This window comes from Anarhichas minor, unplaced genomic scaffold (assembly GCF_050575085.1).
Source record: "Anarhichas minor isolate MPS153535 unplaced genomic scaffold, ASM5057508v1 ptg000080l, whole genome shotgun sequence".
NCBI lineage: Eukaryota > Metazoa > Chordata > Actinopteri > Perciformes > Anarhichadidae > Anarhichas > Anarhichas minor.
Window position 1 is genome coordinate 3,194,738 of NW_027466526.1, and position 26,136 is coordinate 3,220,873.

Below are 26,136 nucleotides of genomic sequence, written 5' to 3' on the forward strand. Positions count from 1 at the left end.
CAACACACGTCCATCCATCCAGTGGGGGTTGCAGAGGTCCTGAGCCTATGCAAGCCTAACCCAGCATGCATTTGGTGAAAGTTGGGCGCATATCACTTGTCTATGACATACTACACCTACTGCAATTCAGAGGTCAAACCCACTTAACCTGCATGTGTTTGGACTGTTGCACCTGGAGGAAACCCAAATAGTGATAAAGAGAAAAATGACTATATTTGTCATGAGCTTTATAACAGCGATCCTATGATGAGTCCTATGCATTGGGATTAGAGAACATCTCAAATCACAAAAGACATGATTACTTTAATACTAATATGAACATGCTCTTTGTCCACATAACCATACTTGACAGTGGTATAAATATGCACAGGCGTACAGAGAATAAGTGGGTGATTGAGAGTTTGATGGATGATGAAGAGACGGTTTGACTTGTTTGTCTGCCCTCCCTTCCCATCAGACCCTGCTGGAAGATGCTGAGCGCTGTAGACACAAGATGCAGACTGCGTCCAGTCTCATCAGCGGCCTCGCTGGTGAGAAGGAGAGATGGACTGAGCAGAGCAAGGAGTTCGCTGCCCAAACCAAACGCCTTGTTGGTGGGTTTCAAAACAAGTTTTAAAAACTAACTGGTATTCAGAAAACTATGGCATCAAACAGACGTCTCTGCAATTAAATAAATTAGAAATTAATTCATATACTTTCTGTTGGATGATTAAACTAATAAACGCTCATGGATGACTAGCCTAAATGCATAATGACATTAATGCATAGTCATTATAATTACCAACAAAACATTTAATTCCCAATGCACTGCTAACATTGCAAAGTTTCCCCACTAATTTTTAAACGTGTGCTTTTTTAAAAAGAGGCTAAATGTGCTGGCATTAATCTTCCAGACTTTTTTTATTTTTTAACAACACATAACCAGTGTTACAGTTTTTAACACCTTTATCTTTTAGGGGACATTCTATTGGCCACAGCGTTCCTCTCCTACTCCGGCCCCTTCAATCAGGAGTTTCGCAATCTTCTACTGAGTAACTGGCAGCGGGAGTTAAAGCAGCGTGGAATCCCATTTGGCAACAACCTCAATCTGACCGAGCTGCTCATTGATGCACCCACTGTTAGCGAGTGGAACCTACAGGTCAGTGATCTACTTTAGTAACTACTACCAACAGAATTAACCGTTTTAGTGAATATTGATGCAGTATGTGATAATTATATATTGTATCTAGTTTAGGATAGGTAGATAATATGTTAATATTGTTTTGCAGAACCCAGCTGGACAAGCAGTTCTATTTAAATTGATCCCACAAAATTAAATGAAAAGTGACCTTTTGTCTGTAAAATATAGTTTTGCATTTTTTTCGATGAGGGCTTCATACTGCAGTTGCCTGACTAATAGTTATTTAATTATTAATCATTTACCTCATTCTTTGTAGCACGTTTGGTGCTACGAAGTCGGATACTGGAAAGCAACACAAAAGTTGAATTCCTGAAATAAAAACATAAATTAGCTGGCATTAATAAACATCAGGATTGAGCCTGAACCAGTCATTTGTTTCCCATCTTACAGGGGCTCCCCAATGATGACCTGTCCATTCAGAATGGCATCATTATCACCAAAGCCGCCCGCTTTCCCCTCCTCATTGACCCCCAGATGCAGGGGAAAATCTGGATCAAGAACAAAGAGGCCAGGAATGAGCTGCAGGTTTGGGATTTTTTATTAACATTACACACGTTATACTCCCTGATGACCTGAAGTGTATCAAGTTATTGTTTCCCCGTTTACTTATATATATATATATATATATATATATATATATATATATATATATATATATATATATATATATACACACACACACACACACACACATTTCTTGTCATTATCTAATCTAACAATGCAGAATTGCCAAAAATGTACTAAAAACAAAACATTGATTCATAAATAACACAATAACTTAAATTACTTTTTGTTCCTCTTTTTCTAAATATCATATGCATTAAAGAGTAAATAGTTTCTCCCTTCCTCATCTCCTGTGCCAGTTTTTATAATGCAAGGCTTATATTTTTAGTAGCATTTTTATCCAATTTCTGCAATGTTCTCTTTGCCCTCAAATCCTTTTCACTGTCCAACATGCTTTTTCTCTTGTACAGAGCCTTGAAAAAGTGCTGCAGAATTCTGCAGACGTAACGAGACCAGCCAAGGTCACTGGCCCCGTTAGGGCCAATCTCTGGGCCGAGTGAATACATTCTGCAATCCTATTATGAGTGTCCCTGAAGACACATTTTCACAAGCAGAGAGGGTTTAAACCCTTTCAATAAGTGTGACCTCATCAAAACAATATTTATGTTTATAAGGTTTTCTAAAAATTGCTCATCTTAAAAAGGGATATTATTAGTTTGAGGAGTCCTATTCCCCAGACAGAGGTTGGCCTTTGTATCTTAGGAGGAATGAGGGAGAAGTCAAACATGCGTCTCCTTCACTTGATTAAATCAGATGCTTCTCACTGACTTATACATTTGCTCACTAGTCTGTTGGAAACAATATGATTGCTGCTAAGGACTCTTAGTAAGGTAATAGTTTAAAACAATCAAAACGTTTTTTTTTTTGGTTGCACAGAATCTTTACGGTTTGCCCCATTGTCCTTGAAAGACAAAAGAAATGTCCAACATAGACTTGGGACGCTGTTGTAGCTAACCGATACAGTAGCTTGATTCAATCAATGTTTTTTTTCTCAATATATTTATCGTGGTGTCATTTTCTGATCACAGATCACCTCACTGAACCATAAGTACTTCAAGAACCATCTGGAGGACAGTTTGTCTCTTGGACGCCCCCTTTTGATCGAGGATGTAGAGGAGGAGTTGGATCCTGCACTCGACAACATTCTTGAAAAAAACTTTATCAAAACGGGCTCCACTTACAAGGTAATGTGGTAGAAATATCTCTCCTGGTACCAGATCTGTTCTTTTACCTTGGTTAGAATAGTGTGAAATAGGGAGGTTTGTTTTGTGTGCTGGTGAAATGCATGATGGGACTTGGGCTGGTCCCGCTTGCCATAGCCAACTGTTACAACTGTACTGACACAGGTTGATGAGCTCACACTCAAACTGATGTCTACAACGGCAAGTCTCATGAATAAGTTCATAAAGTGTGGCCCTTCAAACACAATTACAGAATAGTACTACATTTCCTGTTGATTGGAAGTGAAATGCAATGTTGTGCCTCCACCTTTCTCGATATCTTTTACTCTTTTCATTTGAGGATGGACAGTGAGAAATAGAGCATTCTTTGTCCTGACATCCTAATTGTATTGTTGGAGTTATTTTTAATTAAGAAAAATTGCAGAGCATGGTTTGAATGTTTCTTATTTTGTCTGAATTTTATTAGCCAAAAAGACAGCCCAGAAGAAAGCGTTGGATGGGAGTTCTAGGTATAAAAGTACATATAGTAGTATACATGAAGCACTCTAAATTGGTCTTTCAGCCAATTAATTGGTTTGAACTTTCGTAAAAGGTATTTTTATTGCACACATAAATGTCTTTTCTGTGTTCTTTGTAAAGATTTGAACAAAGCATTTTGCATGTGAACTTTTCTCATCCAAATAGGCATGGACTTAACTGAATACTTATCACAACAAGAATGCATTTTTAAATGTGTCATTGCGATCCTTCTCTCTATCTCACACACAGACACACTAAATCACACAGAATGTATGAGGTTGCGAGAGAGTGAAAGTCTGCTTCTAGGCATCTCTCGCTCTCTCTCTCTCTCTCTCTCGCTCGCTCTCTCTCCCTCTCCCTCTCTCTCATTATCGCCTCTCAACTCCTGGCTCCAGCTGATGCTGGTTATTCAACAGCTGACACTGCAGCTGCCTCCCTCTATCGCACACATGCATCAAACTAGCACACGGGCATGCACTCACACACACATTAAACGTACCATGTAACTACAGGAAAACATGCACATACACTCACACCGTATGACGATTGCAAGTGAGCGCGTGTTACATGCAGACGACACATTCAACCTGAAGTCTCCCGGCTACCTATTGAGAGGCCCGATTAGCGGTGTCTATTAATATCCTGGTGTGAGCAGGAAGTGAAGGTGTCTGCGACCGACAGCTCGAGGGACAAGTCACCAGATGGATAACTAGAAGTTATACTGACAAGAGTCATTTAATGCTGATCAGAGCAAACACAGAGCCATACACATGTACACAAACATATACGTACACTGAAAATGCAGCTGTATCTGCAAAATGTTTGTTCGCCGACACCAGGATACATTTACCATGTTTGTCAGTATGACCTATTCATACATTTTTAAAGACATTAAAAATCACATAAGTGAACAAATGTGTGATTATATCTTACGTTATTGTCTTTTTGAGGTGGCTTAGAGTGGATTTGGCTGAATAATCAGCACATTTTTCCCCACTATACATGTGCTTATGATATTCATACATGTGGATAGATATTTTGTGATGCTGACTTTGTGCACTTTAACTTTGTGTCTTTCCTTCTCTCCATTTTCTTTCTGCAGGTGAAAGTTGGTGACAAAGAGGTGGATGTGATGAAGGGCTTCAGGCTGTATGTGACCACCAAGCTGCCTAACCCGGCTTATACCCCAGAGATCAGTGCCCGCACCTCCATCATTGACTTCACTGTCACCATGAGAGGACTGGAGGACCAGCTGCTGGGCAGAGTCATCCTCACAGAAAAACAGGTAGCCTTTATAGCTGCTGTATATACAGTATAATTAGTTGCTTGAAAAGTCCTTAGAGACCATTTACAGTAACACCTACAGTGAAATTTTTTCTCCCCATCAAGTACAAACTGTGACAATATAACTTGGAGGTTATTTTCACCCTTCGAATATAGAACATATGCACCAATACCAAATACACACACAAGGACACATGTCCAAAGTATCAGAGACTTGATTCATTCAGCCGTGGCAATATAGATGCTTTATAAATGCAGAGAAGAAAAGAAAAAGACTGGTGCTACTATGGGAAGGCTAATTTCCCGCTAATAATGGCTGATCATGAGATGAAAGATTTATGCTAGATGGGAAAAGTGGCGTGTTATCCGTGTACTGAATATGAATTGAATCATGCGAGCTGAAGCTGCTATCTCAGCTATAAAACCTGTGCCTTCACAGTTCATGCAGCATTTACAAGCCCATCATTGTTCAGTTACTGGCTTTTCCCTCACAGCTGCTGTGTGTTCAAAACACCTCATTTAAAGTAAAGATAGCACTAATTCAGAGGGTCCACTCAAGAAGTACGTCCATGGGCTTTAAAGCCATCAAAGACAACAATTTACACACAATGTAAAAGATTAGATGAGCTTTTAAATCATTTTATTTTTTAAGTCACATTCTTGACCATATTCATCTTTACAGTGTAACTAAAGTGTTTCCCACAGGATTATGTGAGACTTTGGTGACCGTCTGGAGGGATCCAGGGGCCTCCCACAGAAGAAAATATTGTACAATTTAAAATGCATCAATCTGGTGTTCTTCGAGAGCACAACCGAGAGGCTGGATCTATGAAGAACTTTGTGCTTTTGTAAACAATGTTAGTGGCATTTTTGCTGGAATCGGCGTGCTGTGACTATCATGTCTGCTGTACCTCTGGATATTCCAGGCTCCAAATATTTCTCTGTTTTTGACTGCGTGTGGTGATCCCTCTGGATGCGGTAATCCAATCGGGAGGTTTGAGGCAAGGCCATTTTCTGTTGCAGACTTTATCCGCTTTCCCAGCCATTGTAAGGCTCCCATAAAGACAGCCATCATCTGCCGCCTCTTCCACCATCAACGTCTTGGTTGCTCTTTGTAAGAAACCTTGACCTTGTCGCCAAGGGAGACCTTATCAGGAGCATTGCTCCAAACAGCGTCTCTCTTGGGATCTCAGGAACACACAAGCTTCTCCAAAATGTGAACTTCCACGATCATAATTTAAAAGGCATTTCATTAGCTGATCAAATCCATGCTCCTCAGAGTGTAAACCCTTTTGATTTGAATAATCCCATGGCCTTTCCTCTAGCACCATGCTACAGCTGTGTAAACTACATGTATGCGTGAGTATATGTCATCTGTGTTTTTATGACACCAGGAACTGGAGAAGGAGAGGACAGACCTCTTGGAAGATGTGACATCTAACAAGAGAAAGATGAAGGAACTAGAGGACAACCTCCTCTACCGACTGACCAGCACACAGGCAAGAAAATACTAAAACCGTGATGTTCTTTTGACATGCGATAATCATTAGTGTGGATATTGTAGCAGTGTCGAGAGAAACTTATTAAAACCAGTTTATCTGATAACTGGTGTGTTTTTATTTTTCATGATGTTATTTTATAAAGCAGATTGTTGACATGCAGTTATGCTTATCTGGAGTTGGTCCATTTTCATTTTTTCTTCTGACTCACTCTTGCAAATGTGTCTCTGTGTAGGGTTCACTGGTTGATGATGAGAGTCTGATTATTGTTCTTGGCAACACCAAGCGCACAGCTGAAGAGGTCGCTCAGAAACTACAGATTGCTGCCGAGACCGAGATCCAGATCAATGCTGCCAGAGAGGAGTACCGACCTGGTAGGTCATGACAACTGGCTCAAAGACAGAATTTACACTTTTTGGGGGGTAATTTACTCTGGTTGGTTAGTGTGCCAGCAAAGTTCAGGTTCAGTCACATAAAACTAGAGGCTGTAAAGTCAACAGACACGTCTTTCAAGAAGTCAGTCACAAATCTGTGCTTCAACAACCGCACTTCTTCTGCCATTGCTATTTCAACTTTTGTGTTTTCAGTGGCCACCAGGGGCAGTATCCTGTACTTCCTGATCACTGAGATGAGTATGGTCAACGTCATGTACCAGACGTCTCTGAGGCAGTTTTTGGGACTTTTTGACCGGTCTCTGGCTAGGTGAGAATATTAATTTGCTGCTCTCTGTAATGAATAGTTTTGTTTTTCTAACCCATAAAAAGCAAGCGATCCTGTGCAACTCCGTGTAGGCCTTACAAAGTCTTACAAATCTCACCTGCAAATTTCCCTCCTCTCATTTTGATTAATAATGTCTCAGTGGGGGACTTGTTTGGGTTATTGGCATCTTGAATTGGTGCTGGTGAAGCACTTGGAGGTCTTTTTAGGAATTCAGACTTCTGTGATGCTATATCAACCTTTCCCAAAATACTGAAAAGACCCAACAAGGGCAAAACAATATTAAATTTACTTCCGACAGCTTGTACTGTATGGGGCGGCTGTGGCTCAGGATGTGGAGTGGTTGTCAACTAATTAGAGGGTCGATGGTTCGATCCCTGGCAGTTGTAGTCTACATTTCCCCGAGTGTTTTTGGGCAAAATACTAAACCCAAAATTGCTCCTGATGCCAAGCCATCGGTGTGTGCGTTGAATGTTTATTGCTCTTTATGCACAAGTGGAACCTTGAGTGGTACCAGTGTGCGAATGTGTGAATGCTGGCTTGTGTTTGTAAAGCGCTTTGAGTGGCCGCTAAGACTAGAAAAGCTATATAAACGCAGGCTATTTGCTCTAACTTCTATCCAATGATTATAAAATTCTCCTCTTCAATACGGCTTTGTAACAAATATGAGCTTTGCTTCCTAAATTTTAAAAGAGAGCACCTTTTTACAGGGTTTATTTTGTTGTTTATGACCGTCTACATACATAAAAGCTGTGAATGCGACATTGTGCTGTGGAGAAGGTGACTCTTTTACTGTATCTCTGTAGCATAAGTAGAGCTTTGTGGTTTGAAATCTGGGAGATACACAAGGACAAGATCAATGACTTCATTAGTATCTTTGAAATCCAAACACCACCAAACAATAGAGTCCAAATCAATATGTCCATGCTACAAAGACTGCCTGAAGCATGACAAAAGCGTTTCATCATCAAATCTCTTTCAAACAGCGTCAACAAATATTATTATTATTAGATGCGGAAAGGTAGTTATTGTTGCAGGGCAATTGGAATGAATTGCTTCAATTTGAACAGGTGTTCTATTTACTGTATTCATCTCCTGCATATAAATCAGGTTATCCTTGAATGTCAGTTTTCCAATGATCTCTTGAAGTTTTCCTCTCAATATATCTCATCACTATTGCTTCTTACTTGCTTTTAACTTAGTTTGTAATTATCTGCAGTACATATTGGAAATATGTATGTAGCGGGATGGACCGAAGTATTGTTGTCTTGAAGCCTCTACTATAAATGCAGCTGAAAAACTAAAGTGAAATATTTTCACATGGTATGTTAATTAAATGGTAAATGGACTTGTAAAATGCTTTTGTAGTCTTCCGACCACTCAAAGCGCTTTAAGTTACACTACACGTTGAAGGTGGAAGCTGCAGAAACATTCTTGATACTACTCAAGACTGGTACTATAACTGTGATGTTTTGTTTTTTGAAAATACGTTTGCTGTTTAGTGTGCCTGAGGCCAACATAAATACAGCGAGCGACAGTCCATTTTAACCAGCTACCCATTGATTTGCTAGCTCGAATAGTTTTTCATCTGACCAAACAACTAATTATGCCAATATTCCCAATATCCTTAATAGCTTGAATAAGCTTTCACATAATTCACTGTTACCAACCACCACAGACATTAGCATCAACCATTAGGTTAACCAGTCTGACCATGCTGTGATCTCTAGTCTGTATTTGATTTGTTGGAGTTATTAGATTTAAACCATGTGACATTATAGCAGGAGCTTTAAGCGGCTAACAGACTGAACATGTCTCCTATGCTATTTTCTGAAACAGGTCCTGCAAAAGCCCTATCACAAGCAAACGCATCGCTAACATCATAGAGTTTATGACCTTCGAGGTGTATAAGTATGCAGCACGGGGCCTGTACGAAGAGCACAAGTTCCTCTTCACTTTGCTGTTGACGCTGAAGATCGACATGCAGAGCAGCAGGGTCAAACACGAGGAGTTTCTCACACTCATTAAAGGTAAGAGGAAAATGGGAACAATTTGCAGATATTTCTAAAAGTTCTGTTTTCTTATTTACTTGGGCAGCTGAAAAAATGAATTCTTAAAGTGTGGTATTTGGAGGCTTGCATGTGCAGGAAGCTCCAACCTTGGAAACATGAGAGCTGACCTCCGAGCTTCATTGCATTCATAAACTATATTTTCAGAAGGTAAAACCTGGAAAAAAACAAAAAAAAAAACATACAAGTATGTAAAAGGGATAATAGGCCATTGGCAATGTGTCAGAATGACTCATCGATGCTCATATTATGTCCGATGGGGAAACACCGGAGAGATACGAAGTAGTGTGTAAAAATAACTGAAACTATCAATGCTGTGGTGTAGAGCTCAGCAATGTGTAATATGCATTACCGTCTGCTACAAACTAAATCTAGTTCCGTTTATTTCAGACTAAAGTATTTACAGACAAGTTGAGCTGCTGTAAAGTCAGCAGTGCCATTTGGAAAAGTGAAAGTTTCCAGGAAGAAAATGTTTGGTTGTTTCACCGTTTCATTCACCAGTCTGTTATGTTTAATCTTCTGAGACTGATTTGTACGTACATATAGCAGATACCTGTCCCCACTGAGACTGCATTCAAATCTCACCATACAGAGAAAAGCTACAAGTGTTGTTGCACAGCTATGACTCCTTTAAAACAGCCTCCAGGCCCTTTGATAATGTCGGACCGATATTGCCATCTATTTTCTGTTTTTTTATTTATTAGATACTTAGAGATATATTCTTTCCAATGCTCATCTCAAGGTTTACAAACATATTGGTATTGGAGGAGTTCACTGAATCAGAAATATGAAGTGCTCCTCACTGCAGGGATAAAAGCCAGCTACAGCAACTGGCAAGGCCAGAACAGACAGTCGGTTACTTGGATGCAGCTTCGCCATCTGTCAGCTCCGACCTGCTGAACATTGACTCAGTATGGTTTTTGTGTTGATTTTTCAAAGTTGTGTTTTCAGGAAGCAATAATCAGTCTGTAATTTTGAATATTAATATATCCTTTTTTTTTTTCTTTGTGTATTCCTATTTGTGTGCATGTGCACATTATTGTGTGTGTGTGTGTGTTTATGTGGTATCCAGGAGGTGCATCTTTGGACCTAAAGGCCTGCCCCCAGAAACCAGCTAAATGGATCCTTGACATGACCTGGCTCAACCTTGTAGAGCTCAGCAAACTGTGGCAGTTCTCTGATATACTGGATCAGGTACAACACACACACACTTGATTAATTCCGGCATGCCGTAACAGGTGTACGATACCTTTCTTTATCCGAGAGAGTTTTCACGCACAACAGTGCTCATCCGTCATCGGTTACTCACAGATACAGCAGTGGTCTCTAGGTGCTTATTAAATATATTTTAACATGCTCTAGTAAGCATGTCAATATCAGTCTCATCATGTCTCGCGTCATCACACACACACAAACACTTACCACGATGGACTGTCACTCACACACCCATATGGGTGACTGACAGCCTGGTGGCTCCCATGGAGGGAAAAGCTCAGTGCTCTGTGAAATGAGCTTAGTTTGGAAAAACTTCCAGTCAATTACTTTTGGCTCAGCACGCACACACGCACGCACACACGCACAGACACACACAGACACACACAGACACCCTTGTTGTATTCCTTCACATGCACAAATACACTTACGCATACTGCATTTTTGTGTGGTTGATGAACAGGGAAAGCTGGATTAACAATTCTTTGTTTAATGAAATCAGTTCAACCAAAAGAACAAGCTGTGGAAAGGATTGTGATGTCAGACCACCCAGAATAGAGAGACAAAACCATCTGAGCCCCCATCTGACTGTCGTCACACACAAACAAAACTGTACTACACACATGGCGCAGATACAACTTATTTCACACAAACATATTTAGGCAGCCATTTTAGCCTTATTGTTCAAGATTTTTACTCAAATCCCTAGACTGGCTCAGACATCTGTGTGGGACATGAACTCTCCTCTATCAACAACTAACAGCTGTTAATTTGCTCTTCAGAAAAGCACTGAAGCCCTTAGATAAAGTGAAGCCGTTTAGTGGCTGATAGACAAAGACAAGCAGCTCTCAGTTGTAAAGTTGTCTCAGAATGTAAAGCAGGTGGTTGCGTCACTTTCCTAAATAAATACTTATTTAAAGAAGACAGTCTCCATTTCAAACTGACCCACAGGGCCACAGAGAAATAGGAAATAAGAAACTATCAGCCTTTTTTGTAACATGATTTTTAAACATGTTCATAGTCATGACAGAGACTTCAGAAAAGGAAGATCTAGCTGTGACATCAGCAGAGAGCTGAAAGGAAACGCTCGTAAAAGTGTGTCCTTAAATCTAAAATAACTACTAATACCAGACAAACGAAAGCCAAAATGAAGATGTCCAATAAGATTTGTAAAATTCAAACCCATACACAAGGATAAATCTGACTACTGACCAGCTCCATGCAAATATTGGTCATACAGTTACTAGGTTAGTGTGGTGCATGTACTGTAAACGCAATGTCTGATTTCCTGCTCCAACCTCATTTCTCCCAGTAACCTGGTTTCCTCCGTGCATGTTAACACGGTGATTAGCAGGGCATTTGATGTCACAGTATATTTGCATATGTTGTGCTATCAAGCATTAATATCACTTCTTGACAAGGGTTCAATACTAACTGCTTCCCAGGCGATTTATGCTCAGCTCGCTATGACAAGCGTCAATTCAGGACCTCATGTTCCTAATCTGTGTTACATGACGCGTTACATGATGTCTGTGTTTGTTGTGAAATGATTATGCAATTTACATATTTAATACATATGCTGTATGTCAATGCATTTCTATAGAAGACATTGTCTCTGCAGTTAAGTATCTAGAGTATATATTATGATTAATCGTGATAAATACCGGTTGGTTTAGGCTATGAAATTTTCTTTTGCAGCCCGTGTTTTCTTGTGGTGTACGTTTTAGAGAAGAAGGGACAAAAAATATCAGCAATCAGCACCCAAACATGCTGTGCAGGTACAGAAAGCCACATGCTCATAGTGGTCCTTAAGCACATTAGGACAATTTGTGGTGTGCATCTAGGAGAGTGCACAGTTAATGCACTTCAATTTCTAACAGAAACGTAGGCCACTACGACTGACCAGCGAAAAGGACCCATCTGTGCATCCCTGTGTCAGAGCGGTGTACACATTTCTTTCAGATACGTCGTAATGAGAAACAGTGGAAGTCATGGTTTGATAAGGAGGCCCCAGAGGAAGAGGTGGTACCGAACTCCTACGACCAGGCTCTCGACTGTTTTAGACGCCTGCTCCTCATACGCTGCTGGTGTCCCGACAGGACCATCGCACAGGTTGGAAAAGACACTTATTTGTGTGTGTTACGATGTCCAGAGTACAAGGATCTGGTGGTGGCTTAAAACCAAATTTCACACAATCAGCTTCATTGCAGTAGTTTCCACTTTCATAATGAACGGTATGGTGGTGTAAATCCAATTCCCATAGTTGCTAATTTGCATCAAAATGGATTTGCAACAGTACGATGCGGTCATACTGTAACTTGAGTTCAAATGAATAAATAACCATGAAACAAATACAGCAGAGTAGCCTAAAGCAGCATAATCTTAATCAATTGATGGGTCAGGGCTGGGAAAGAAATGCTGTTTTTCTTGTATTAATGAGAGTTGGTTCAGGAAAGAATAAAAGTCTGGGCCAAGGGAGGTATTACTGGAGATTAAGATATTCCTAGTCTTTGCTTGAAGGGAAAAGTGGAATATATTTAGTGAAACAGCTTTCTCTGAAGATAACTGAGCCTAAATATCTGCAATGGCTAATGAACATTCACTTCTTACTGATAAGTAGTTTTTTGCTCCGCTGCAGATGAGCCTGGAGTGGAATTTATTTTGTTGCAGTTGTTTAGTGATGACTGAAAATCAGTAAATCAGAAAAAACTCCTTTGAACTATTCCATCAGTTCCAAGCCTTCCAGAAAGTGAATGTTTTCCAATATTTAGTTTTTACTTGGCCTGCATTATGAAGTAGTAAATAAACATGTTTACTTTGTCTCATTACTTTCTCCTCTAGGCCCGTAAATACATAATGGACGCAATGGGGGAGAAGTACACTGAAGGGGTGATTCTTGACTTGGAGAAGACGTGGGAGGAATCGGACCCACGAACTCCTCTCATCTGCTTCCTGTCAATGGGCTCAGATCCGACCGACTCCATCATTGCGCTGGGGAAGAGGCTGAAGATTGAGACCCGATATGTCTCCATGGGACAAGGACAAGAGGTCCATGCTCGCAAGCTTCTGCAGCAGACTATGGCTAATGTGAGTTAGTAGTCACAGCTATTTTTGAATCGTTCAATGTAGCAGCAGAACAATAGTTTATTGCAATATATTGAACTAGACGTCTCTGAAAACAAATGTGTGTCTGTATTGTCTTGAAGCTCTCGGATCCCTTACAGACAGACCAACACTTTCAGAGTTTGTTGCTTACAAATAACTTTTTTTTAAGATCTTGACTACATTATGACTTTGCGGTCCTTGATATGGATTATAACCATTACTCTTATTATTTCTCCCTAGGGTGGCTGGGCCCTACTCCAGAATTGCCACCTGGGTCTAGACTTCATGGACGAGCTGATGGACACGGTGATAGAGACAGACGTTGTCCATGACTGCTTCCGCCTTTGGATGACCACAGAGGTCCACAGACACTTCCCCATCACCCTTCTGCAGATGTCAATTAAGTTTACCAACGAACCACCACAGGGCCTCAAGGCCGGGCTTAAGAGGACCTATGGAGGTAGGGCCAGTTTGGTTCAGCTTAAAGTAAAACACAAACAATCAAAAGGTCCAGAATTCTTAATCTATCATTTTACTGAGCAAGGTGAGGTTGGTGAGGCTGTATTACGAACACACCCTGCCCTGAATCAATGCAATGGTCCAGTCTGAAAATGTTTCTAGGCATCAATATGGGGGAAATAAAGTAAAATGTCAATAGATTGATTTTCAGTTTATGATTACCGGGGGATCAGACATGCGTGTCTGTGTGTATGAGGAGTAGCACAATGATAAGCATTCAGAATAATGTGTCTTGTTATTTCTGATGTGTACATGTAGCAACTAATTTGCAGATGCACACACAAACACATACTGACCTTCAATAGGTCACATAATCAATAACTAAAGGGATGTGAATGTATTCTAGAGGAAAGTCAGCAGGAGAACGATGATAAGCAACTGGTGCTTGTTTCAGTGTATTTTACACGCTTGTCTTCAACTCTTTAATCCTAACTGCAAATGGAAATAGCATTTCTTCATCAGATAAAGGGAGAGAACACTTGCTGTGGACAGCGCATTTAGAATATGTTTCTTCAAAGCAGCGCTTATTTTGCTAATTTGTTTCCATCATTAAATGTTACAATTCCCAAAAGACGTAAGGCTGAACCACGATTTGGGAAAAAACAAACATTTTATTTGAGCATTTTTAAAATCTAATTTGTGGATTTAGATGATAATTGCCGCTGATATTTTCTATTCATTATTTTCTAGATTAAAGTCGGGAATTTCAGCTGGAGTTTTAATTCACTTCACCACACTGTTATCCTTCGGAGCCTGGCAAGATTTCCCATACTTCATTAGAGCTAAGGAAAGCCATTGGGACGTTGCCTGTCAGAGATCTCCCAAAAGAGATTCGCCAGCTTGCATTATGCGAAGTTAGAAGTGTGCATACAGTTCCGTATTTGTGTCATAGTAACAGAAATAGCTAAATCTTAAATGTTGTAGGTCTGTTCCAAAGCTAAAGGAATATATTGCAGGTCACTGTTTGTAGTATGACGGAAGGCAGTTCATTCAGTCCCATTCAGTTTATTTCAGGGTGTGTGGGTGTTTTAGGGAGAAAAGAAGGAGAAGCCTGGAAAGTTGCATTAAAAGGGACTTATCTTGATGACTCAACGAAGTTAATTAAGGAGGCCCAAACTGGTCCAAGCTGTAGCTGAACAAGATCGTTTTCAACCACCTGCTCCAGCACACCCCCAGTAAGGCCATGTCATCCATGAAAGCTCCGTGTATCCAGCCGGTTCATGGATACTTGCTGCTCCGATTTAGTTTAGTCTACTTCAACTATTTCTTAGTTTGAGCGTAACAGTTCCAGAAACTGCATAATAATTTCAGTAGCTCCATTAGCCACGTTCACTCCTCTCTTTGTTCTCCTCCATGCAGCTTTGGTTAGTTTTCCCCTTCCCCCAGCTCACAGGTGTGTCTAATTTATAGCCTCTCTTTCCCCACCTTCTTTTCCTGTCAGGTTGGAAAAGGGCTATTCTGTGTATTTTTGTTCAGCTACAATATATGACTTCCAAGTCTGCTATACTGGAGTAGAAGTAACAAACTTTCTGTAGCTGGAAGATCCAAATGATGACCTCAAAAGCTAATCGAACAATGATTTCCTGTAGCTTGCACTCTGTTGGTGAAGAGGGCTGCTAATGTGTTTATCCACGTATCCCTCTCACTAGGTATAAACCAGGACCTTTTGGATGTCAGTAACATGCTGCAGTGGAAGCCAATGCTTTATGGAGTGGCATTCCTCCACAGCACAGTACAGGAGAGGAGAAAGTATGGGCCTCTGGGATGGAATATCCCCTACGAGTTCAACCAGGCCGACTTCAACGCCACTGTCCAGTTTGTTCAGAACCACCTCGATGACATGGACATTAAAAAGGTAGTGCTGAGCAAACTACAGTATACACCTTGAGGTGAACAAATACATCTTTAACAATCACCAACAGTAGTAAGCTTCAGTAGAAATAGTTTGGAGTGCAGACTTTCAGAGTGATGATGGTTTGAAATGCTTTGTGTGTGTGTGTGTGTGATAGCCTTCTACTGGTGAAAAGGTGTGCAGCAGGTTGTGGTTGTTGTCTCCTTATCACACCGCTTGTGTAGTTTTGATGAATAAATCATATAATGTACTACAGTAAATAAGCAAATAGTCTGATATACTGCAGAGCACTCACCATGTCTAACATAAGAATACATTATGTATATGAGAAGCATGTAACGTGATTGCATTTGTTTCAAAACTGAAAATGTCACTCAGGTCCTGTTTCTAAAGTTAACAAAATAACCGTCCCCTTATCTTCACAGGTTCTTTCGTGCAAAAAAGTGAACTCTTCTCTGTTGATCAACGTTGTCATCTGATATGAAAGAAATTTCTTTTAGGAATTTGCAGAAAAGTGTCACATCCAACTTCCATGAACATGCCAAATAGAAATAATAATCACACTGTTAAAGATGTGCATAACAGTCTCCTCACCGAACACTGCACAAATCAAATTACACACATTCATCAACTCGTATTACCTTTTAAACAGCTGTAACCATTTCACAAATTGTATTTGCCGTCATCTTATCACTATTTCATACCTCCTCAGGGTGTGTCATGGACCACAGTGCGATACATGATCGGAGAGATTCAATACGGTGGCCGTGTGACTGATGACTATGACAAGCGCCTCCTCAACACCTTTGCCAAGGTGTGGTTCAGTGAGGACATGTTTGGACCTGCCTTCATCTTCTACAAAGGCTACAGCATCCCAAAATGCTCCAATGTTGACCAGTATCTGACATACATCCAGGTAAGTCACACTCAGGTGGAAGATGAATGGCTGCAAACACTTTTATCAGGCTTCTACAAATGGTACAACAGATTTAAAGGCATTCGTATTACTGAATATATGGCTGCAAAAATGTCACTGTCCGTCTCTAACAAGGTCCGCTGTCTTGAGGATTTTGGGTACGTTTGCACAAACCCTATCTTTCTACATTTTTGTTAAAATTCTGCACCTGTCATTTGATGTTGCCGTTTTTTTCCGTTTTTTTTAAATACTGTCAGCTTTCAGTGACATCACAAACATTGAAAATAGCAACATTGAAGATATGATGTTTCTGCAGGACGCTGACACACTGCGCTCATCCAGATACAGGCTGCCATGTGTGATTTTTTGATAAAATGCTAGCATGCTCCTTTTACTAGAGATTATGTATGATTTATTAATGTGCTTGTGTACTTAACTGGTGTGTGTGTGTGTGTGTGTGTGTGTGTGTGTGTGTGTGTGCGTGTGTGTGTGTATGTGTATGTGTATGTGTGTGTGTGTGTGTGTGTGTGTGTGTGTGTGTGTGTCTGGGTGTCTGGGGGCAGTTCCTGAGCTAGTTTCATTAAAGCTAGTTTCATTATGATGGATGCTCAGGGCTGCCAGGCTCAGCAAGCTTATTCCTCTGCACCACCTCTCTCAAATAGAGAATGACAAACACAGCCTTGGAGAACACACACACACACACGTGCATAAACGCACACGGGCGCAACATTCAAACACACACATACCATGTAGACACAAATACACGCATGTTCACACTTTGTCTACATAGACAAAATTCACAACAAAACACAATGTGTCTGTCTGTGTGTGTGTGTGTGTGTCTCTACACGTATGTGCATTTAAATTAAAGGCAGACAGCCTAAGAGGAAATAATTGACCACAGCGAGGGACAAAGGCTTTTCTGTTCAGCACACAGTGACTCTCTCTTCATCACCTCCAATTTGTATCTGTGTATTAGCCAATGACGACATACATCACAAATTTGTTATATCGCCAATGCAAACTCTTAGCTGTTCCCGATAAACAAAGAAATGAGAATAAAAGAAATATGATAATATATAAGAAAAACAGTCAGTCAGGAAGTGTTTGAGAAAACATGCCCAGATGAAACTCTACTTTCTGTGTGCTAATTGCAGTTTCACGCTATTACATCATTCTTAATGTGTTGAAGGTGTAGAGGTGTTTCCCAAAAATGAAATAAAGCTCACAACATATTGGATCTACCTTTGGTTTTGAGTGTCTTTGCTTACATTGGCCGTAAACAAGCTTTGTGCAGCCGTTACAAAGTGGGTTTGTTTGAATAGTTTTACAAGTTCCTTGAACCTCATTAGTTGCACTGAAGCATCATATAGTCCATCTTCTTGTCATCATTGAGAGAGACACTAACTGCAAGATGTCTTTGGACCATTTAAAATAATCGTGTTTCTACTCACTGCCTTTGATTTGACATCGGCTCCCTTTTTTAGTCACTTCTAAAGGTGGCCCTGATTTTAAGAAAAAATATATAGATTTTACCCCAGTTAAAATGTCATTGATAGTTTTCTGACCCTTATTCGGGCAGCAGTTGCTCTGTATATAAAACCATATCGGTGAGCCGGTTTGCTTTGTGTTAAAGTTTTTTTCCATGGATTTTTTTAAGCCAATAAATAATCAATGATGACTGCGGTGAGGCCATACTTTCACATTGTCACATTTTTTATACTATGAGACCAACTGAAGAATTGGTATTGACTGCTACAGAGTCACTAGGTGCACTTATTTCCTCGGTAGAGAAAAAACGTCAACATGTTATGTTGCTGCTTTTTATTAGTTTTATGAGAAAGTTATAGTGGAAAGATCACAGAAAATGAGGCAGATGCAACAACATATTTATTATATGGTAGAGGTGTCCCTGACTGAGAATTTTTCATGGTCAAATCTAATTGGTCAAGTCTTGCCTATTGTCAGATCATTCTGTTTAGGCTTTATGTATCAATAGAAAAATGGTAAAAACAACATTATTGGCCAAAATACATGTTACTATAACTTAGCTGTTGTTTCGGAAGAATGGACTGCACCGTGTGTGTGTGTGTGTGTGTGTGTGTGTGTGTGTGTGTGTGTGTGTGTGTGTGTGTGTGTGTGTGTGTGTGTGTGTGTGTGTGTGTGTGTGTGTGTGTGTGTGTGTGTGTGTGTGTGTGTGTGTAGGTGCAGGTGCGGCGCTGTACAAAGTACTGAAAGAAAGATCAAGGTTGTTGATAGAACTTTCAGCCCTAATTCCATTTCACCCTTTGTAGCAATCGACAGACAGAAGGGGAAGACAGGGAATGAGGGGATGTTAAGGCCTGGCTCTAAGACCACAGCACATAAGGGAAGCACACAAGAGCGATTTACGAAGAACAGAAGTTTAATTTAACAAGGATTGAATTAATTTGTGTGTAACGTGTGCCAAAATACAAATTCTAACAAATGATACTGGCAGGAAAACATACTGCCAAGTTTAACTTAGGAAATAAAGTATACAGCAAATCAAATGTCCAAATTAGCTCAAGGTGGTGCCAGGGGAACAGAACCTCACGATTACCAGGATGGAGCGGGTCTTGACTGGAAGCAGTCAAGCTCCAGCTCCAACCCACCAGGAAACAGGAACACTGAAAGACAGACAACACAGCAACACATACACGCCCTGGCATCACACAGTCAACTGGAGACGCGAGCCGCAAACAGCTTTTTCTACCTGCCTCGCAATGCAGATTTTAGAGAACTATTAATAAATTCTAAATATATTTAGCTCTCTGATACTATGTTGTGATTACTAAATACATTGATTTTGAAACATTAGCTGTATGTTGTCATTTAGCCTTTCTGAGGTTATTGAGGTGCCGCAATTTGGATTTTAGAACTTATGTCTACATGGTGATTAATTAACGCACTGATTGAAAGCAAATGAGTATTTTTTTAAACTTTTATTGCTGCTGATATTAATACCAAAATAGGCTATACATCATGATTTCTCTAGAGAAACCAAGCATTCGGCACCTCCATACACCCGAATGAAATGAGCCTTTTGTTTCATAACCTCATTCTTTTGCCAGTGCAACGATTCAAATCAGGCTCCTTAGATCAAATCGCAAGTAGTCGGCTCTTCAGAGTCACCCCTACTAGTCCGTCAGATGCGTGCGCAATTGGACTGGGAGGGATATCATGATTCTCACGCGTGTTGCACAGTGAAGCTCTTCACTGGAGGGTGAAAAGAAGCAGCCGGTGACACTGTGTGTATCAGAGGAGACACTTGGCTGTCTACAACTTACCCATGCCAACTGAGGTCTAGCAGTGATCAAAACTGCAGTGCAGTGCGAGGGAAATATGTTTTTGAAACTGAGGATAAAAAAGAAACATAAATAGCACATAAAAATCTATTCCACACCGGAGAATGTTTCATCCATAATCTCTGCCAGCTCTGTGTGAGGCTCTAGGGACCTCTCACAGCACTTGTGAGAGTAGAGATGATGCATCTTGGGGATTTATTTCTCATAACATTTTCACAAATGCTCTGAGAGCCACAAGGACCTTCGGTTCAATAACGGTTGCCGCTTCTCTTTCAGTGTCTGCCAGCTTACGACACTCCAGAGGTGTTCGGCCTCCACCCGAACGCAGACATAACCTACCAGAGTAAGCTGGCTAAGGACGTACTGGACACCATCCTCAATATTCAGCCTAAAGACAGCTCGTCAGGCGGAGGGGAAACCAGAGAAGCTGTGGTGTCCAGGCTGGCTGACGACATGCTGGAGAAACTGCCTCCCGACTACGTACCTTTTGAAGTAAGCCTGTGTGAATGAACACTGTGCATGTGTGCGCCATGAACAGCCCGAGGTGTGTTTTAGGGGAGTGAAGCAACATGTGCAATGTTCCCCCACTCACCATGTGTGCTGTGCAAAGTGGCCGGTGTGTTGCAGTCAGAGAGGACGGATGTGTGTTGGTGAGGTGATGGAATGTTTTGTGTGTTTGAGACTGTGATAGACGGTGAGAAAAGAGGACCAGAAATAGAGGGGTTGCTGACTTTTGCAAGTTTGTTTTATTGGTGGTTTTCTCTCCTTTTTTCGTCACTTAAGAGAAAGTGAGGTGAGAATGTGACTTTTCTGAGGCGAGGCGCAAAGAACATCACAGAAAACTTGTCAATGCACGCCACACCCTGTCTCTACCACTTTCACTTCCATCCATCTGCTGGCTGTCTGTCTATACAGTATATAAAAACAGTAAAACTGGATAAAAATTATATCTAAATGAGGGACAATTGTACATAATTGAAGGACAAATCAATCATCGTTAGCATTTTCAAAGAAGCAACAAGTCATAAATGTAGAACCCATCTCTCCTGTTCTTTTCTGGTCCTTACAAATAGTAGTCATGAAACATCACATCCTGTGCTCAGTTTGTACCTGAGCCATGAGAGCACTTCCACTTCCCCACACTTTTTAATTTTAAGGTTGCATGTTGAGTGGAGGTAAACGGAATTGTGGTAATTCCAGGTGCAGCTCGTGAACACGTCTTTCTGTATCAACATAGCAAGCCTGTGTGTGCTCATGCATCTTCTCTCCATGCATTATAAATCCTTCAGGAAAATCATTAAAGTTTTATCTTCTTATTTGGTTCAAACGTAACCAGGTGAGAGAGCGCCTCCAGAAGATGGGTCCCTTCCAGCCCATGAACATCTTCCTGCGTCAGGAGATCGATCGGATGCAGAGGGTCATAGTTCTGGTCAGAAACACCCTGACAGACCTCAAGCTGGCCATCGATGGAACCATCATCATGAGCGAAAATCTGCGGGATGCCCTGGATTGCATGTACGACGCACGTATTCCTGCCCGCTGGAAGAAGGTTGGTTTAAAGAATTGCCTTGAATAAAAAAATGTTCCCTTAACGAGAAATTTCTCAAAGCAATTCACTTTAGTCATGCTGAAGACATTTGCAATTCATTTGTAGACTTAAAATGATTTGGATGTCACAAAAAGAATGATGGCTCTTCATTTCCTGTGTCACCTCTGCCAGCAACACTTGCACCATAAGTTACTTGTGTCATTTTGTTAGCTTTTTATTTGGTTATTTAAATTGTTTTTCTGCTTCACAAATGCCAAAATGACCCTCCTAATAGGACCAGTCATCTTTCAATTCCACTGAAAGCTATTAACGCCCTTTGTATTTAATAAAGAATTCTAACAAGCCACTTTAGGGAGACTGGAGGCATCAATGAATACGTTTTTATTGCTCTGCAGTTTATATTTTCTCTAATGTTATTATGGTCAAGTAAATCAAAGGTTTACTAGTTTGTTTCCGATAACATCAGATATTTCTTGCTAGCTACTCATCATCAACGTCTAATTTATCTTCAGCCCACAATGACGCTCTTTACCTTTTATTTATGTACTTTATTTAGAAAACTATAAAGCACACAAATACATTTCAATGATGAATGAAAGCGACTCTAGTTACGAACTTACTAGACGAAATTGATGCAATATTAATATTGAGATAGTGGAAGCAAAAGAAAACCACTTTTACCGTATCTTATATTGAAATCATTCTGTTGGCATTCAAGTCATGCCTCACAAACTTTACATTCATTATTAGGATCATTTAGATTTGAAAAGCTTCCTGGCTGGGATCCAGAATCTTTCTATCTGCAGCTCTATCTACTTTTGCCCCATTTGTCTCCACTTGACTGTTTTGTTGCATTCTCATCTTTTTTATTATGACGTTCTGAATTTGTTCTTTTTCTCTTGCCACGCGGGGATTCACAATCCATTTTTTTTTTTTCTTTAAATGTCTCGCTGTTGTCTTCTTCTCAGATCTGTCTGGATGACAGTTTTCTGTGTTTCATTGTAATGTTTGTGTTGTTGTTTGTCTTTGTTTTCCAGGCATCGTGGGCCTCCAGCACCCTGGGGTTCTGGTTCACAGAGTTGCTTGAGCGGAACCGGCAGTTTCAGGCATGGATCTGTGAAGGGCGGCCCCACTGCTTCTGGATGACAGGCTTCTTCAACCCTCAGGGCTTCCTGACAGCAATGAGACAGGTACACACGGCATCAGGCTACCTACCTACCTACTTACCCACCGCCATAGAGGAGACCAGATGGCACGCTGAGGGAGAGGCAGGCACACAGCCACATTCACACGCGCTAGCAAGCACACAGCCACAGGCAGGCATGCATGTACACCTACACACACACACAAACTAGTTTTTATCACACCGTGGGAACCAATGAGAGGAAGCAGCCTGGTGGGATCCACCCTTTCTGAAGGGTCTAATTTTGTGATTCGGCCAGCAGAGAAGGCTTTGCTGGCCCTGACGGCCCACCACTGCTTTGATATAATATCAAACATATCCTCTTTTTGTACAAAGTCTGAGAGATTTAACAGAACAATATTTTTGTTGAAAATGAAGGTGAGCTGATTATGTATTTCTAATGTAATTGCTTTGTGGTCCCCCCAACATTCACACACAAATATTTGGAAGCGCAATTTTCTTTAAACCGAAGAAATGTATTGTCATCATTGTGAGGGCGGGTACTGTTCTCTTCAGACCTGCTGGTTGTGTGAGCTTTATCTTGTGTAACTTAACTGTTGGTAGAAGGTTGATGATCAGCATCTTCCTCTTGGTCTTGGGTTCCTCCTTGCTCAAATATCATCACTGAACCTGACCCTGCATTGATTTACAAATACAAGGCAAATAAATTAGCATATACATGCAAAGTATTTTTTTTTTAAATCTTCAGGCATTAAGGAATACGGTTTAAAGGTTTAAAAACAAAATCTAACAAATCTTAGTGTGAATACATTCATCCAACAATTATGTATGCTTAATATTATTAAAACCTGATATGATTAGCAGTTAGTAATTTACATTAACATTCATGAAGGAAATGGAAACTAGATAAAGCGAAGATAAGATAAAACCAAGAATATATTTGATTGAAGTGAAACATAATCCATGATAGATCAATTAAAAATGCATACAAACCGAGACGGCATTTCAAATGTCTTTCAAAAACTATGTATACAGATAAATAGCTGAGCTTCTGATCCTCACATTATTAAAGGCTAATAGAGCAGCACACTGCATAGTTGCAGTTGCACAAAGGCAGCGTTACCATGGCTGTGAGTTTGTTTTTGGTGCCCGATTCACAGCGTGTAATGGTCGTGTACATAGCGGTGGCACTGAACTTACATATATTTCTCACAGGAGTGTCAATTCTTTTAATATTTGTTCAGTTTTGAGAAAATCTGCAAGTCTATTACTGTCTCCACCAGGTAGGCTTTTTATCAACAGATTTCATGATTGGTGGCCTTGGTTTATGGATTATTGTTATTCTTTTTGGTGGTTACTGAACAGGGATTTGTTGGACTACTGTTAGTTCCAAAATATAATTTCCTCTCACTGAGCTCGCAAACTGACTTCTAAGGAGAGACACTGTTCTATCTGTTAAATTTTGCCCGATAAGGTTTTTGTGTGTTTTTTTCCCTCTTTCAAAATGAGGATAAAATGACTGAGGGGATACTCAACACTCATTTTTAATTAATTTATTGTCACTCTGCCCTTGCTCCTTTTGAGTCGTCTGGGATTTATTCACTTTCTGTTGGCACAGCATCTCGCAAAACAAATGCGTTAATGGAGTGCACTTCTCTGTGATACAATGCTTTTTTTTATTGTACCTCTATTACAGCCCGGGTCTCAAATTACTTTTTTTTCTCGAAAAACAGTTGCCAAATGTCAGCACTGTCATTCACGTGTACTGCTGTATGACACTGCCCACATCACTGTCTTGACCTGTGGATTTGTCCCTGCACTTGCAGGAGATCACTCGGGCCAACAAGGGCTGGGCCCTGGACCGCATGGTGCTCTGCAACGAGGTGACCAGGTGGATGAAGGACGACATCACCCAGCCCCCCGCAGAGGGAGTGTATGTGTACGGCCTCTACCTGGAGGGAGCCGGCTGGGACCGCCGCAGCTGCAAACTCATCGACTCCAAAACCAAAGTCCTCTTTGAGATGATGCCTGTGATCAGGATGTACGCAGAGAATAATGGTGAGATTGATTATGGTAGAACAGTTGATTCATTAGCAAAGTTTACATTCAAAAAAGTGTATTTTGAAGATGTGTCTGACTCTGAATTTAAAATTCAAATCCGACAAAGCTTTAATCCTGTCTTTTCTTACAGGATTTTTTTTTTCAACATTTTTTTAGTCTTTGTCTATCTCAGTGTATCCCTCCTCTACCCTCCTCAACATTTGCATCCCACGCGTCATTCAGAATGGATGGCTGTAACATTTAAATGTCAAGCAGACTAAGTGCTATTTATTTTCTCTGAGAATAGATTACCAGCAGTATGTAGCACAGTGTTTGTTCTGGATAAGACGGGGCTATATTCAGGAAGCAGCAGTGAGACAGGCCCGAGTGGACGCCTGCAAGCGAGGCTGCCTGGAAAAATAATTAATGGTCCGATGATACGCGTAATGCGGTTTGTTTACAACATGTCCCCTCCCAGCTTTTCCCACAAGAAGGCTGCCTGCTGAGTTTGAGTGTGTGCGCCAATGCAAGGGAGACTGGGGAGGGATGTGTCTGTGCCACAAGTGGTTGCAAGAGCATCTTTGAGTACGTGTGGCATGCATGCATCTTGAAAACCCCCCTACTCAATTGTGATTCCATTCAAAGAGAAAGGAGGGGAGGGGGGCACTCCAGCATGTTGGGGTTCTTTGGGGAATGACTCAATTTTGGAGCCAGCCTCAATTGGCCATTTGAAGAAGTGCAGTTTTTGGCACTTGCACGTTGGCTTGATTTCTCAGCACTGCAGGTTGCCGCTTGGCAACAACCACATGTTCTCTTAATCGCAATTATTTGCCTGATTTGAGCAGACTTCGAGTTTATAAAAAACAAATGTTCCGTTGGACAAAGATGGGTGTCCCAACGGCATCTCCTTACTCATTTAAATATTTCCGTTACTTGAAATACTTCTAGGTATAAAGATGTGTAATTATGACCCAATTAAGAGATGCCAGCTGTTGCTTTGTTTATTATCACTTTTCTTCATTAGTGAGTATCACGTGAGACTTGTTGGTTGTGTTTTTTGTTGCAGGTGTGAAGGATTCCCGCCTCTACTCCTGTCCCATCTACAAGAAGCCAGTTAGGACCGACATGAATTACATTGAAGCTGTAGACCTGAGGACTTCACTTCCTCCAGACTACTGGATCCTACGGGGTGTGGCCCTCCTCTGTGACGTCAAATGATAGCTTCTCCTTGAGAGACACTGAAACAGCTAGCTACAGCTAGCTTGTATGAAGTTAGACATGATCAACTTCCCATCAGTCCCATTCCCAATATCCTTGAGTGTCCAGGATAAACAGCTGTTACCATACCTACCACCATACATTAACATATACAGTGGGTACGGAAAGTATTCAGACCCCTTTAAATTTTTCACTCTTTGTTTCATTGCAGCCATTTGCTAAAATCAAAAAAAGTTCATTTT

The 26,136-nt window shown here is 40.7% G+C and overlaps 1 protein-coding gene across 2 annotated transcripts in view; it reads left to right on the forward strand.

Moving 5' to 3' along the window:
* Positions 1–25,894, forward strand: part of dnah5 (dynein, axonemal, heavy chain 5) — an 82,981-nt gene extending 57,087 nt beyond the window's left edge. For both annotated transcript variants that reach the window (XM_076081385.1, XM_076081386.1), the window contains 20 exons: positions 458–593; positions 957–1,138; positions 1,571–1,705; positions 2,773–2,928; positions 4,547–4,729; positions 6,123–6,227; positions 6,463–6,601; positions 6,815–6,929; positions 8,784–8,974; positions 10,086–10,207; positions 12,188–12,337; positions 13,067–13,312; positions 13,571–13,790; positions 15,499–15,704; positions 16,414–16,617; positions 20,220–20,435; positions 21,280–21,492; positions 22,530–22,682; positions 24,463–24,694; positions 25,743–25,894. In XM_076081385.1, the coding sequence (XP_075937500.1) occupies positions 458–593; positions 957–1,138; positions 1,571–1,705; positions 2,773–2,928; positions 4,547–4,729; positions 6,123–6,227; positions 6,463–6,601; positions 6,815–6,929; positions 8,784–8,974; positions 10,086–10,207; positions 12,188–12,337; positions 13,067–13,312; positions 13,571–13,790; positions 15,499–15,704; positions 16,414–16,617; positions 20,220–20,435; positions 21,280–21,492; positions 22,530–22,682; positions 24,463–24,694; positions 25,743–25,894 (3,456 nt within the window). The remainder of the gene's footprint in view (positions 1–457; positions 594–956; positions 1,139–1,570; positions 1,706–2,772; positions 2,929–4,546; positions 4,730–6,122; positions 6,228–6,462; positions 6,602–6,814; positions 6,930–8,783; positions 8,975–10,085; positions 10,208–12,187; positions 12,338–13,066; positions 13,313–13,570; positions 13,791–15,498; positions 15,705–16,413; positions 16,618–20,219; positions 20,436–21,279; positions 21,493–22,529; positions 22,683–24,462; positions 24,695–25,742) is intronic.
* The last annotated feature ends 242 nt before the right edge of the window (positions 25,895–26,136 follow it).